This window comes from Cricetulus griseus, chromosome 5 (assembly GCF_003668045.3).
Source record: "Cricetulus griseus strain 17A/GY chromosome 5, alternate assembly CriGri-PICRH-1.0, whole genome shotgun sequence".
Classification (NCBI taxonomy): Eukaryota; Metazoa; Chordata; class Mammalia; order Rodentia; family Cricetidae; genus Cricetulus; species Cricetulus griseus.
In genome coordinates, this window is record NC_048598.1 from 30877916 (window position 1) to 30894241 (window position 16326).

A 16326-nucleotide genomic window follows, 5' to 3' on the forward strand; every position below is an offset into this window, starting at 1 on the left:
GGCACATGCCTTAAATCCCAGAGCTGGGAGACAGAGGCAGGAGGGTCTCTGTTGAGTTTGAGGCCAGCCTGGTCTATATAGTAGGTGAGTTCCAGAACAGTCAGAACTGCAGACAGAAACCCTGTCTCAGAAGGAAAGGGAAGAGTATAAAATATAAGTGAGCAATTGTACATACATGGATGTTTGTATATGAATGTTTAGCATTATTCGCAACAACTCGGTGGTTTGTCAGCTAATGAGTAAATAAATGCAGGTGGCTATACCCCTCTAGCAGGACAGTATCCCTCCACAGAAAGGAATGCTGATCCAATTGCAGCACAATGAACCCTGAGAACCTTGTAAGTAAAAGGCGCCGGACACAAAAGCCGTGTACACTGGCCTGGTATGGCTGTCATCCTACTCGCCATCATTTCCATTCTCTGAGGCCAACTGTGGTCCCAAAATAGAAAATGAAAATTTTCAGAAATAAACAATCCATGGGTTTTAAAATAGCTAATTACAATATATTGTTTTAATTTTTCTGGTTGGTTATTAGATATTGCTGTTACCTTCTTAATGAGGCTAATTTATAAAGTGAGTTTTCTCATAGATGTGAATCTGTAAGACAAAACATTGTATCTAGGACTCCATATTATATGTAGTCTCAGACGAGTGCTGAGCTTCTTGAAACAGACCATGAGTAAAGAAGGACTATTGCATTGTATGGTTTGTCCAGAGCAGACAAACCCTCAGGCAACAAAATTAGATTAGTAGTTGCCAGGGGATTGGGTAGATCAAATTGCACATCCAAACTTCCATCTGAATGAGAAATCCATATTTGAGAAAGCCTCTGTTTCACCTTGCCTTCAAGATACTGAGTGTAGAAGTCTAACCTGACAGTCCTTTTCTTCTAATGCTCTTTTTAAAAAAAAGAAAAAGTTACTTTGATGTCTTTTGGGTTGTATCTTCATGTTTCTGAAGAGGTTTCTCTAATTGTTATTATATAATAAACATCTTTACCATGTCCTCTGGCTGCTGTTGAGGGTTTTGTTCTGTATTGTTGATTTTCAAGCATTTTATTTTGATTTACTGTGGTATGGTTTTGTTTTTCTTAGACTTGGGGAATTTTTTGGAGGTATTTGAAACTTTGGGTTTTTACCAAATTAAGAGTTTTTTATTCATTATTCATTCATAGATCTTCTCTATCTGCCACCTTTGGGGATTCATATGTTGGGTCCCCTGTGTTTGTCCCACAGCTTATCAAAGCTCAGTTTTTCCCAGTCTGTTTCTCTCATTCATTCTGGATGGTTCCCACCCCTGTGTCTTCAAGTTCATTGGCCCTTTCTTTGCAGAACATTCTTTTCTCCACTAACCCTGTGGTTTGCCTCTCTAGAAATTTTGACTGAGGCCTCTTATGTCTCCCATGTCCAGTGGTATACCAATAAACCAGCTCTCCAGAACTAAAAAGACCACATCTGGGATGGGGATATAGCTAAGATGTAGAGTTTTTGTCTGACATACACAGGGCTTGGTTTCTAGACCCTCTTTTAAAAACAGAGGAAGAGAAATACTGATTTGCAGTGTTTGCCATCTGTAAACACACACTGATTTATATCACTCCCGCCAACATGGTGAACGTTCCTAAGACTCGCCGGACGTTCTGCAAGAAATATGGCAAGCACCAGCCCCATAAAGCAACACAGTACATGAAGGGCAAAGACTCTTTGTATGTCCAGGGAAAGCGGTGTTGTGGCAGGAAACAGAGTGGCTATGGTGGGCAGACTAAACCTATTTTCAAAAAAAAAAAAAAAAAAAAAAGGCTAAAACTACAAAGAAGATCGTGCAGAGGCTTGAGTATGTTGAGCCCCAACTGCAGATCTAAGAGGATGCTGACAATTAAGAGATGCAAGCATTTTGAACTGGGAGGCGATAAGAAGAGAAAGGGCCAAGTGATCCAGTTCTAAGCTGATCTTGTTACGAAAACAATAAAATCACAATAAAAGAAACTCAAAAAAAAAGCTACTGCCCTGCTCTGATTTCTATTGCTGTGATAAATGCCACAAACACAAGCAACCTGGGGTGGAAGGAGTTCAGTTGGCTTCCACTTCCATATCACAGTCCATCATTGAAGGAATTCGGGGCAGGAACTCAAGCAGGAATGGAGACAGAGGCCATGGAGGAGTGCTGCTTGCTGCTTGATCCCCCTGGCTTGTTCAGTTTCCTTCCTTTTTTTTTTTTAATTTTATATTATTCTTTAGTTTGCTTTCCTATACACCCACGTATTTTAAAAGCAACCGCTAACTCAGGAGGCAGAGGCAGGTGGATCTCTGAATTCAAGGCCAGCCTGGTTTACGTAGTGAGCTTTGAATAAGACAAAGCTACATAGTAAAACCCTGCCTCAAAAAATAAAAGAAAATAAAAGCAATCACTTCATTAAACCATTGGATAAAAACCCAAACTGATCACAGTAAGTGACATCACCATCATCATTACAGAGGAAGCTGGACCTGTCTAATGTTCTTTTTTGCCTTGGGGTTTTGAAACAATAATTGAAAATATATATAGTTGAGGTACTATCACCATCATCATCGTTATTGTTATTCCTAGGATAGTATATCTATAGTTTTTGTTTTAAGGGAACTCTGTTCTCCAGTTTTTAATCTGGATGTGAAGTACTGGAATGTTTCCACATGACCTTGGAATGACTCAAAATCTGATTACGGATTGATACTTAGGTTTATCTCCAGGGACTGTCTTATCTGCCTGCATTGCCTTCAAGTCAGTCATCTATCCTTGAAAAAGCAAAGCGCTAATCCCTAGTCTGTTGAATACATAATCCATGCAAGGAAAATACAGTCCAAAGGAAACAATGTATCTTCACATCTGGGAGGTGAGAAAAGGGAAGCAATGTAGGGAAATACGGTATCCTCACATCTGGGAAGCGAGAGAAAGGAACCAACATACCAATCGTTTTCAGCGAGTTGACGGAATGGAGAGGGTCTATTACGCACAGTGTGATGCTGAAGAGTAAACAGCACTGCAGATCCCATGAATCTTCATTGAATTTCAGAACCACATATGCAATGGTGACAAATGCTGTACCAAAGCTAATCACTCCCGTTAGCAAGACCTGTGAAGCAATTCATCACACAGTGTCACATCTACCCAAAGATGATAAGACTGCATTTACTCAAACTGAAGAACCATATCCTGGGTTACACATTAATTTTTTTGTTTCATTATTTCTAATAATGTAATGTTTTTGTTTATTCTTTGATGACTTCATGCATCCATACAATTATTTTGGTCATATTCACCATTTTATTCTTTTTAAGTTTGTTCTTTTTTCTTTCTCTCTTTCTTTTTTTTAAATGTTATGTGTATGGGTGTTCTACCTGTAAGTATATCGGTAACATGTGTACTACCTGCATGCCTGGTGCCCATGGAGGCCAGAAGAGGGCATCGGATGCCCTGGAACTGATGGTTGTGAGCTGCCATGTGGGTGCTGGGAACCAAACCCATGTCCTCTAGAAGATCAGCCAGTGTCTTAACTCATGAGCCATGGCTCTAGCCATTACTTTATTATTCTTAACTGGCATCAAATTGTACGGAGTTTGAGGATACGATGCACCCAAAGGACTCTAAATCAACACACCACAGATTACTTACTTGTCTATGTCTACTTATGGCTGCACTGCTCACACCCTGCAGGCATGCCCCTAACAGGCAGAACTTTGTAAATTCAAGGCCTGGTCTACAATGGTGAGGTCCAGACCAGCCAAAACTATGTCACTAAAAAACGAATGAATGGGCTGCCCTCCCCCCCAAAAAAAAAATTTAAAAATTAAAATTGAATAATAATGAAAACACTAAGCATCAAAACATGAGATCACATAAAAGGGAAAAACAAGCATTGAATATGCAAAATACCATTAAAATGCTACAATTCATTTTAATTCAAGATGCTAGAAAGAACAGCGTTAAACCAAAATGGGGAAAACGTTCTCTGAAAACACAAATACAATAGTGCAACGAGTGTAGTTAAGGAAAACAAGAAATGATAACTACAATCCCAGCAATTAAAAGAAGACACTGTCTGGGCTGGAGGAATAGCGCAGCCGTTAAAGGCTAGGCTCACAACCAAAAGTACAAGACACCGTCATGATGAAGCCAGGTTAGAACCAGAACCCAGACCCAAATATTTCCCGACCCAACTGTGACTTCCGTTTGCCCATGGGCAAAACTGAGACGTTATTTACTCAGATCCCAAATGGAACAGTCCCTCAGCGAACACTAATTTCCCCCCGACACACCCTGTCCCTCAACTCTTTTTAGATCAGTGCTTCTACAGAGCACTAATTTAAAAATGTGTTACAATGTTTTCTTACCTGCCACAACACATTCTTGACTATGTAAAAGTCCACATCCAGAGAAGCCACAAATACAATTAAAGGTAAAAAATAACAATAAAGTGAAAAACTTGGTGTTTTTAGAAGAGGGTAGACAACCTGGTGCACCTAAAGTAACAAATGCATGGAAAAATCAGTCTGTTACTTGTGGTTGTTTAGAAGTGTACCCCCACCCCCGCGTCGCTCCCTCCTTCCTCCCCCACCCCCTGCCCCAAAGGTTACTGTTTTGAGGACTTGGCTCCAACAGGTGGCACTATTGAGAGGTGCTTGGATCATGAGGATGCTAACATCCTTGGGCTTTTAGAATATGGATGCTTCATGGAAGAAGGTCACTGATGTAGCGTCCTAGGGCGTATATTGTCCCAACCCCTGCCTTTCTAGCTCTTTCTGCCGTGAGATGAACAGCCCTTCTCTACCCCATCCTCTGTTATGATAATGACAATGCTCCAAGTACCACAGCCATGGAACTGAACAATCAAGGACCAAAAAGTAGGAAACCATGCGCCAAAATACATCTTTCCTCCTTTGAGGTAACTTTCTGTTTGTTTGTTTGTTTGTTTTAATTTTATGTGTATGTGTATGCATGTTTTGGCTGCATTTGTGTACATGCGCCATATGTATGTGGCTCAAGAGGCCAGGGTAGGTTGTCAGATCCCCTAGAACTGGAGTTATAGAGGGTTGGTGAGCTGCCAGTCTGTGTGCTGGGAACGGAACCCAGATCCTCTACAAGAGCAGCAAATGCTCTTAAACCACTGAGCCATCTCTCCAGCCCCTCCTTTTCCACTCTTTCCTCCTTTTAAACTGATCTTCTCTGATAGTTTTACACCAATATTGCTAAGAACCTAAAGTTGGTACTTGCAAAAATGATATATATCTCTTTTTTAATTTTTTGATATATATCTCTTACCATTGGTGTTACCTGAGATATACTATCCAATTTACAGACAAGTCTTTATTAAGCTGTTTGATATTTATTTTAATATGTCTATTATATATTCTCACACAGATATTTGTGGCTTCATGGGGAGCTGCTTGGAATTGAAAAAAAAAAATATTCCAGTCAGTCAGCAGAGAAATAGTATAGTTAGATGGTGGTATAATCAGTTATATTAGGCATGAATGGAATGGTGGGGGTGTACATAAAGTAATAGAAAACACAACAACAGTCGTTGAAGTGCTGTAAATGTTCCCTCCCTCCTAAAAAGTTTATTCTAGACCATTCCAATTTAATGACTGCCTTATCTCATTTCTCTGTGCCTCAGTCTGTGAAGCGGCTGGAAAGTTTACTGCCATTGAGTTCCTGCAAGAATCAACGAGCTAACTCAGGACTAATGAGTTGAGTATAGAGCACTTAAAAATGATCGTGGCACATAGTAGACACTCAAACGGTGTTAGCTAGTGGGAGTGGTGGAACTTCAGGAGGTTGACAGGCTTCTGCAGCCCTCGATAAATGTGCTCTAGGTATTATTTCCATCTCAAAAAATAAAACATTGGATGGAGACAACTTGTTAAAATGCACACTGCATTGCTGTTAAAGCCAGGCATTAATAAGCTGAAAAAAAAAATGAAGGAATATTTTCTTGTGGCTATATTGTGTTTAATGTATGTTTCATATCTAATCCGAGAGAAAAAGAGCAGCCATGCTTTATCATGAAAATAACTGGTGCAGGGGCTGGAGAGATGGCTTAGTAGTAAAGAGCACTGGCTACTCTTGCTGAGGGCCAGGTGAATTTCCCAACACCCACACAGTGGATACAACTGTCTGTAACTCCAGTTTCGGGGATCTGACACCCTGTTCTGGTTTCAGGGGTTCTAGGTATGCATGCAGCACACTTACATACATGCAGGCAAAACACCCCATGCACATAAAATAAACAAATCTTAAAAAAGAAAAGAGATGCTGTCTTTTGTGCCAAGTCCCTAAAAGTTTAAAGTGAACATCAGAGAATAAGCCAGTGTGCCCACAGTGGAAAGAAACAAGAACTCAGAAGGAGTAACAGGGGAAAGGTTATGGCTCAGAGAAGGATGACAAGGAACCTGCCAATTAGATGAATTGGCCTCACTTTCAATTTGAAGCTTTCCTAACTTACGATTCTCTTGCTGTATTTCTTACGTGTCTTTTTTCGCAAAAATGCTTAGTGTCATATGAAATTATTTGAGTATCTGTTTACATTTTTTTAATTCCATAGGGTTGGGGGTGTGGGTCATTGATAAGATGTTTCTGTCTAGCATGCATGAGGTTCTGGGTTTGAGCCCCAGGACTGCAGAAGAGGAAAAACTTACACATTAGGAATGGGCCTTTGTGAGGTGTTTGGCCTTGGATTTACTGTAACTTATTATGTATACAGTACCTCAATAAAATGGTAAGCCAGTTGACCTGTCACAAATCCTGACAGAGACAGAACCATCAAGACAAAGGCCTCAGAATTCTTTAAAATCATCTTTGAAACCCCTAAAAAATAAAAATACAACTTATAATTTCAAAATGGCAATTACCCTATTTGATGCATTGTATACCTGTGTCAAGTTGTACTATAATCCATAAATACACAAACATATTACATGTCAATTAAAAAATAAACATTATTGAAAGAGACAAATGATTATTTATATTTTCAGAATAGTGTAATTGTCAGCCTAGTTATTTAATTTTCAACTTCTGAGTCATAGTATGTGTGAATAGTTAATAACTATTACAAATGCTATTTGGGTTTAGGAAATTCTATCTATCTTCTCTATCTATGTGCATTCATGGGCATGTTTGCACTGTGTGTGTGTGTGTGTGTGTGTGTGTGTGTGTGTGTGTGTGTGTAGAGGACAACCTTGTTAAATTGGTTCTCTCCTTCCACCCCATGTGGGTTCTGAGGATTGAACTCAGGAATACAGGCTTGTGAGGCAAGTGCTTTTACTTCTGAAACAACCTCGATGACCCACAAATACAATTTGTTAAGTATAAGATGCATGTAATTAGGCATCCCTCATAGGGTAATATGAAAAATACTGAGGTTTCACCAGCCTCACACTTGCTCACACAGGAACGTGTTAGGACCTCTCCATAGGCATCTTACGGATGAGTTTGATGGTGAAATTAATGAAAAGGCCAAACTTAATACCCATATACTTCATTTTATGCTAATAACCATTCATTCTGTGCTAAAATAACATATACTCCATAATTTTCCTGGAAGACAGAAATACGTGAAACTGACTGTGTCATAAGGAACACCTCCTTCACAGGACAATCATGAAAGGCACTTGTCACTGTCTGGCTGCCTTTAAGTCTGTTCCGTCCAAGACTATTCATCTCTTTCCCCTAGAGACACAAGACTGACCATAATCCTGCACATTTGTGCATAAAGCAAGACCCACCAGCAGCCCAGGTTCTTGCATTCTGCCTCCCAGTAAATAATTGCTGAATACTTCTTATGCTTAAAGCCAGGTAAAGGGCAGGTATTCTTGCTGTTTCTGCAATGCCCTTTGCTGCTGGCCACTTATCTTTACATCCTCAGAGGATATCTAGAGTCGGCAAAGCTCATGGTCATCAGATCATCGTGGGTACCAAAAGGAACCAAAGTCCTTAGTGACTATATTAAAAATCTGTAGACAAAACAGTTTCACACCCTGATAAATGCTAAAATGAAGATTCCCTTTGCATATATTTGTTTCATTGTTGGTCCTACATGATCTTTCTTACTCCAGAAAAGGTTTTGAAGCAGCTGATATTTTTCCTAAGTAAATATTCTTTTAAGAGACTTAGAAACTTTCCTCACAGGAGTTAACTTTAGAATAAGGCACCTGCTTTATTGAGTAAGCTACTTTATCTCTATGAATATTATTCACTACACCTGCTGATTTTTTTTGGGGGGGGGTTGGTTTTTCGAGACAGGGTTTCTCTGTAATGCTTTGGAAGTTGTCCTGGAACTCACTCTGTAGACCAAGCTGGCCTCGAACTCACAGAGATCCGCCTGCCTCTGCCTCCCGAGTGTTGGGATTAAAGGCGTGCGACACCAACACCCAGCACACCTGCTGAATTCTTAACCAATGTTTAGGAGGCCTCTATTTACAAAGCCCTCTCTAATGTTCTTCTAGGAACATTAGAGAAAAGTGGGTGGAGTAAAGAAAAATCCCATCGAAAACCAAAATTGGGGCTGGAGGGATTGCTCAATGGTTAAGAACATTTGCTGATCTTCCAGAGGACCCAGGCTCAGTTCCCAACCCTGGCATTCATGGCAGCTCACAAACAACTGGAATTACCTAGTTTTAGGGGCTGTAGCGCTCTCTTCTGGCCTCTGGAGGCACTGCATGCACATGGTGCATAGACATGTATGCGGGCAAAAGATTCCTACTCATATAATAAAATGAAATCGTCTTTTAAAAAAGGCATAATAAACAAGGTTAATGACACCAACTATACAAATTGCAGATCGTTTGCCTGTGTCCTCTTTGTTTGCCAACCGGTCTCCCCTCATATTGTATATTTGATAAGGGTAGGCCTGGTCATCTAGGCAGTATCGGGATCTCCTTCCTCCTTATTAGAAAATCCTTCACGTCAACACTTAACACATTGCCTCATGATTATTTGTTTGCCTGCCTCCCCCATGCGAAAGCTCCATAATGGCAAGGACTGTCTCCCTCTCTTTAAGGTCCTACCACCCTACCATGCCCAGCTAGTGTTACTGAATAAAGGGATGTAAACAAGTGCTCCTGAGAAACTGAATGAAGCTAGCCTGGCAGTCTTCACTCTCATCTTGACATTCCATGGGCTGCTCTTTTAACGTAGCTGTGATCTCCTTCTACAATGAGAAAAGTTTCTAAAGACAGAGGAGTCTCACATGGCTACTTACCTCCCAAAACAATAGTGGCAAATATAATAATTGTGAAATGCTTCTGGACCACAAAGTAATCGGCTGACCTCCCACAGAGTAAATCAGGCTTGTTGTCATCTTTTGATGCCCAGAAAGATAAATTGTTTAACAATGCTGCTCCAGAAGTCGTTTGCATTATGGCAGACTACCCTGTTGTAAAATGAAAAAAAAAAAAAAAAAAAAAAAAAGAGGTTGGGAGTGAGGTCTCCCAGGATCCAATCCATCCACACGCCACCTAACTGAGGTGGTAGCACACTCAGAGCTGAGCGCATTAATGCCACCCACTCTCCTTCATGCTCCAGGAATATTTGCAGGGAAGCAGCAGCAGCGTTTGTGTTGCATCTTCCCAGTACTACCTACAAGTGGGAAGGAGAGGCCCCTGACTGCACTCTTTTTGTCATGATCTGACCATGTGCTTGCTTGGAGCAGTGAGCCTCTCAAAGGCCAAGACTGAGTTTTTGATTTTCATTAAGGCTGTAAATATGGTTCGCAGCACAAGACAGGCTCACCATAAACACCTCAAGGGGCGAACGCTTTGAGAGGAAAGGAGCAAAGACAAACGCCATGCTCCTCATTCTCCATTAGTACAGATCACTCTGGAATTCCACATGACTACTTCAACTACAAAACTTCCTGTTCCTCTCTCAGCAAACGAAAAGCAAAGTAAATTGCTGTGTCACATCAGTTAAAGTAGGGAGTGAGGACGGGGGTAAACAATATTTAAAAAAAAAAAAAACTGCAGAGATCGAGGTTGAGGTTTAATTGTGTGGAGCCTTTGACTGAAGTTAAAAAAAAAAAAAAGAAAGAAAGAAAAGAAAAAGTACCTGTTCCTCAGTGCCGTGAAGCCTGACTACAGGCAGGTGGCTTGTCATATCAACAGGCTGGATACCACCCCTGATGCCCCCACTGAACTGGTGTCCTGTGTAAGACATCGCCTGCATAAATGTACATGATGGTCCCAAGAAGGACTTGGGGTTCTTTTGTTTTTTCTTATAGCTGGCCTTAACCTAACAACTCCTGGAAGTTTCTGAAGGCACCTTAGGAATAGATTTCATCTTTTGCCCGGTTTTATACTTATTTGCTGTCAGTCACAATGATTATAACGTAAAGAAATAGGTGGCCACTACATCTTCAAGTTACTCCATGGCCCTCAAGCAGCTCTTCATCTCCAAGCCCTCCTCCCCATGTTAATGACCTTAAAAGCAAGCTCTTCCCCAGAGACGTGTTCTTCCAAGCCTAAGATGGCTCAGAGTTGTCATCAAACTGCAGCCTTTCAAAATCCCAAAGAGGAGCTCTGTTGTGCTCAGCTCTGCATCTGTTTGCCAGGGTCAGTCCCACCAACTGATACCAAAGCCAAAGCTGTTTCCATGCTGACGCCCCATTGGTTTCTTGCCAACCTGCTTTTGTTCTGATTGGCTACACCCATTATCCCCACCTCCAATCCAAAAGGAGTTATTGAGTTGCAGAGGAGCATGCATTTAATGGCCACACTGTAGTCTGCACCTACAACTGTTTTTAACTGATTTCCTTTGCTTGACATTAACAGATGAAAGGGTCAAATACAGCCACAAAGACAGAACCTGTTGGGTTTTAAAAACATACATGGTGTCTTTTTTATGCCAATACTCTCCAGTTCAGCCCTAACCCCCTTCAATACCGCACTGCCTTCTAAAATTAACTTTAAGCTGGCATTCAAAATAATGGGTTTCCTTGTAACATCTTATATGTACATTACACTTCACTCATATTTGTGTTTCTCACTTCCGCCCCACTCTGCTTTCATGCTGGATCCATCTTACCCACCCATCACCCTCTGGTCCCTTTAGACTTCTTCCCCTACACAGGCCTCCTGATTCATTCTTTCTTACCATTTTCCTTTCCTTCTTCTTCCCTTTCAATATTTAACTTTCCAATTTCCCTTCGTTCGACTCGCCATTGAATTTTAGTTCTTTGCTTGAAGGTACGATGGTCACCCACTCTCCCCGGGACATACTAGTCAACAAATTCTCAACGTCCAGCATGTGATTTGGGGGCTCCGATCTAAATTACTAGAAACAAATTCAGTTAAATATTTCTCCGGTGAACACTAATCTTCAGTTTGCAGTGTGCTGCCATGGAGGAGTTAAGTTGAGTGCAGCGAATTCTATTCTTCCTGTTGCTTACTAATCAAAGTTGCTGCCTGTGCTCTCTCTCCATAGAGCACCAGGGGAACATCACAGCAGGAAGCTGACTGAATCTACTTCTGTGTTAAAGAAACTCTGAAGGACGTCTCAATTCCTAGGGACTGAATTTGAGTCAAAAGTTCTGTATCTGACCCTGAATTATAACTAATCCATCCATGTCACCCTAAAATACTCCGCAGCTTTCTTGTTTGTGTAGATGTCTGGTTTTCTTGCCCGAGAACTTTCCCTATGCTGCCTTCATTCTCCTCAACTGGTGCCCACCTCACTATGCTCTCTCTCATTTGCACCTTTGTTGCCTTGGCACCTCAGCTGTACTGCCTCAGGTCATTCTAAACAATGCCTTTCCCTGCTGTGTTTAGCTCCTGTTTCACTGTTGTCCCCCCAGGCTCTCTTGGTTCCCCCAAACCTTGTGACTATAGCTCTTGTAGTTTTAAGTTTTAGGTTTCAAGATTCAGGTTCTCCAAGTCCACAGACCTCGGGAAACATGGACAGAGTGTGTATTCAGCTCTGGTTTAGCCATGGTACTGAAAGCCAGAGACAGCATCTAACTAAACCACAGGGATGGACGAGCAGTTCTTCATTACAACCTCCCTGGTAGACAGCCTTTTTAAAAGTCATAATAAATTTATATTTTACACTTGGGAAGCAGAGGCTAAGCAGATCTCTGAGTTGAGGCCAGCCCTGTTTATAGAGCAAGTTCTAGGACACTCAGGGATACACAGAGAAACCCTGGCTCGAAATAAGAAATAAATAAAATGCATATTTCACCGAGAGCAAAGCCAGCAGAGGTAGGTGTTGACAGCCTTGGGGAGCTCGGAAGCTGAAGTGGGCTTTGCCCCATCCTATCTTCTGATGACAGGCTATGCTGTGTGACTGGGACGGGCCAGCAATACAAGTGGATCAGTCATAATTTTCCATCTCCCAATAAGTTGATTTGGTCAAGGGTGGACATGGGACTGCAGAAAGGTAGGTCAGACAGTTTCCTATGCAAGCATATGCCACCACTGAGAAAGGAAGATAGCTGTGGCAGTTCCGTTTCCATCTGGGTGTGGCTGTGATGCCACCTGGAACACCTGGAAACCATCTTCCCGGACACATAGGGAAAAAAAAAAACCCTATTGTCTGAGAACCCCGAGATGCCATCTTAGGTGTTTCTGATTAACAGATGCACTTGTAGTTCTACCCTGGATTTTATCGTTCCCCAGAAGTCATTTCTTGGTTTCATAACCTTTGTCACCTAGAAAGACTGGGAAGTAAAGAGCAATTTCAATTTCAAACCCAGGAGCTACTGGAACATTTACAGTTCTAATTTTACTTGAAAGCTGCTGTGTTCCTTTCTTCAGCTCAGACCCTTCCACGTTAGAAACGGTGAGGTGGCTCTGGGGTAAGTTGGGACATATTCACTGAATCTTTGTGTTCATTACATAACATCATAAAAACTTCCTGTGGCCTCATAACAAGAGCCCTTTGCTCTAGCTTGCAAGGGACATTTCCCTCCTTCTTATAGACTCCCTCTAGTAGCCTCATAGAGGATCTGAAGGCTTCTGGTCGGGCTATCCTTAAGGACTGGAGGTTGTCACTCATGCTCCCCCAGGAGACATTTGCAGCTGCAACCCACCATCCAGTTTCAGAACCAAAGACACGTTTTCTGGGCTTTATTGTGTCACCTGACATTTCTGAGTTCCAACATGTGTATATTTTACTGAGTTGTGTTTACGTGTTATATTTTACTGTGTAGCCAATAAATACAAAACCCGGTGACTTAAAACAAAACATTTATTTAACTCAACAGTCCATGACCCTGGTAGGACTCAGCAGAGAAAGTTGTCTCCACTCCATATAGCATCAAATATTTAGTGGCTCGATTGGAGAATCCACTTCCAAGATGACTCACTCGTAGTCGGGCAGGTTGGCAGCAATGTTTAGATGGATGGAGTGAAGTCAGAGTTGCAGGCTTGAGCCACAGTTCCTTTCCTTGTTGGTCTCCTCACAGGCTGGTTTCTAAGGTGGTATCTTAAGAGACTGAGGCAGAAGTCACATCACCTCTTATAACCCAGCCTTGGAAACAACACAGAATTGCTTTCAATTATGGTCATGGGCTCCCCAGATTCAAGAGAGCTCAGAGACTTGTATTTCTACATTAGAAATGGCAGGACCACATAGTAAGAGGAGTGAGCAAGATAGGTATATAGGCTATCCTGGACAATATAATCCACTGCATATTAGACAAACACTGGAGTAATTGGCAGCCTTTTACAATGTGGGTTTTTTGTTGTTGTTGTTGTTAAAATAAACATCAGTCTACCTCCATTGTTCTAGGGCAGTAGTTGTCAACGGTTATATACTACATCAGTTCTGGTGTATGATGAAATTCTATCATACATGGCAAAATGAGAAAAGTAAATCTAACCAAGTTCTAACTGTCATCTCAGCCTAAATATGGCTTAAAAGAAAAATAACAGCAACGAAGAAGGGCACCTGGCCTCTTCCCAGTGATCCCAGTGCTGATGTGCACAAAGTATCCTGAAATACATGTATTAAAGGGGCCAAACACAGGTCCCCTTCTCCTGCCAGCAGCGAATACTCACTCGGCGTATCCCACAGATGGACCAATATTAATGTTGCTACTGAAGGACGCCAAATGGGAATTATTCATATAGTTAAAAGATCTCAAAAGTGAGATTTGGGAAAACATTTAAACCAAGATTACCTCAATGCTGTGTCCAAGAGAATATCACCTAGCGAGTGTTACTATGAATGGCTTCCTTGTTTTCTTTCTCCTGCTTCTTTGCTGTTAAAACATCTTTTGTTATATAACAGTGATAGAGGGCAGAAATTGTTATTTTAATAATGTTATGTTAATATCCTACCTTTATATTTTTACATTTTTATGGTCAATGAAACACAAAACCTAAAGAACTACCAGCTGGAACTGTTTATAACATTGAATTAGTTTTTGACTACCTTTCAAATACTGTGGCGGCATTCCTGAATTGTTAGCATGTACTTCTAAAAAAGGAACTACTCTATGCAGGTTCAGCTAATAATCCATGCAGCTAATGAAATAACATCAAACTCACAGCATAAAGGCATTTAAGTCTTCCATTAACCTATCTCTAAGTCAGTGCAACAGTAAATAATAATTGATATCATCTCTTCCAAACAGAAGGTATAGATCCACAGATATTATAAATAAGTGTTCAGAGCCCCACATCAAAGAAATCTCTGAAATGAGATCCAAGAATCTCTTGGAAATCACTAGGTCCATGACATTCGAGATGACAGTTCAGGAAATACAAAGTTGAGGGAAGGCAGACATAGAGCCACAATGTTTGATGTAGGTATGGCTTGTCTGTTGGGGGAGAAGGTATTGCAATAGAGCACTGGCATAAGCAAGACATAAGATAAGGTCGATATCATTTCTATAATGTAAGCAAGCTCTATAAATGAATGGAGATGGAATGAGTTCTAAGAGTACTAGGTAGTACTAGGCAGAGCTAGGGGCTAGGAGTAAGGTAATACTAAGTCAATTCAATTTCTATTTACTGACTTACTATTTTACAAGCTCTCTTGTATGACAGAGAGCAAAAACCAGTCTTTCTTTAAAAAATATCATTGTTCATTCATATGGTGAGATAAACATGAATAATTACACTGAACCCAGAATGAGGCTTCTGGCACCATAAGTGCCCCCAACGGAAGGAAGGAAGGAAGGAAGGAAGGGTTAGATCTCTGTAATATTGGAGACAGGGACTGGACTGTCGTGGGGTGAAGAAAAACAATTGTCCCACCAAGAATCAGAACTGAATTCTGAGAGGTTCTGACGTCGAGGGTCTAGAAGAAGAGAAGCCAGTGGGGAGTTAGAAAAGTAGGTTTTAAGAAAGTCTGGGTGCTGGCAAAAAGGTGCCAGTGCAAGGGGTTGTACAAATACAGTGTTAGCGAGTGTATCAAAGGCTATAAAATGTCTGCAGACAAAGGTAGCCAGACAAAAGAGGGAGAGAGAGGTTACTCTAGTAGATGGTTTAAAATGCTTCTGTCTTACCTAGGAATAGAAGTGTGTTTCAGGACTCACTTCCTACTTACCAGGAACGCAGACCTGGAAAGCACTGCTGTATTCATTCATGATTGAGGCTCAGGAAATGTGGCTTAGAATGAAAATAACAGCAACAAAGAAGGGCACCTGGCCTCTTCCCAGTGATCCCAGTACTGATGTGCACAGAATCATGAAATATTCGTATTAAAAGGGCCAAACACAGATCCCACTGAAGGAAGGTGAATGGGAATTGCTCATGTAGTCAAAAGAGCTCAAGAATGAGATTTGGGAAACATTCAAACCAAGATAACCTTAGTGCTGTGTCTAAGAGAACTCTGAATGGCTTCCTTGTTCTCTTTCTCCTCTTCAGTGAAAAATAGTTTGCATAGCAAGACTAAGAGGAAGAAGTGATAGGAATGAGGAATATTCTCCCCCCCCTTTTATTTACATTTTATTTCCTATAAAATCTTTCCCAGAAAGTCACAAAGGAATAGGAAGTGCAAGGTCCTGCTTAACGTGACTAGAAAAAGGACTTTGCAAAGAACTTTAAAGGTTCATGGTTAACAATGACCTTTAAAACCTGGACAATATCAAAGAGAAAGAAGGGAAGTGGCATGGTGCCAGTTACAGTGTCTATACCACCAAATCCCCTGGAGGGTAGAGGCTAGACAGATTTGTACTTATTACAGATATTAAAGGTAACAGTGGGCTTTTCTCAAAAACTGTCTCCCACCTTCCAGGTGAATTGTAATTCAGACATTAAAAAGTAGCAGCTAAAATCAGAGGAACCTGCCCCAAGCAATTCTTACTGTTGCTGTTTGAGAGACAATGAACAAATGCTTTTCCTTTAGAAATGG

General features: G+C 41.1%; 2 protein-coding genes across 2 annotated transcripts in view; both read right to left on the reverse strand.

Moving 5' to 3' along the window:
* Positions 1-9389, reverse strand: part of Slc9c2 (solute carrier family 9 member C2 (putative)) — a 50778-nt gene extending 41389 nt beyond the window's left edge. The window contains exons 1-4 of the mRNA XM_035445820.1: positions 9233-9389; positions 6740-6840; positions 4368-4496; positions 2944-3109 (exon numbers count right to left, since the gene is read on the reverse strand). Of these exons, the coding sequence (XP_035301711.1) occupies positions 2944-3109; positions 4368-4496; positions 6740-6840; positions 9233-9389 (553 nt within the window). The remainder of the gene's footprint in view (positions 1-2943; positions 3110-4367; positions 4497-6739; positions 6841-9232) is intronic.
* Positions 9390-9544: 155 nt separating this feature from the next.
* Ankrd45 (ankyrin repeat domain 45) overlaps positions 9545-16326 on the reverse strand; it is a 29384-nt gene continuing 22602 nt past the window's right edge. Inside the window, exon 5 of the mRNA XM_035445821.1 lies at positions 9545-9609. Coding sequence (XP_035301712.1) covers positions 9545-9609 — 65 coding nt within the window. The remainder of the gene's footprint in view (positions 9610-16326) is intronic.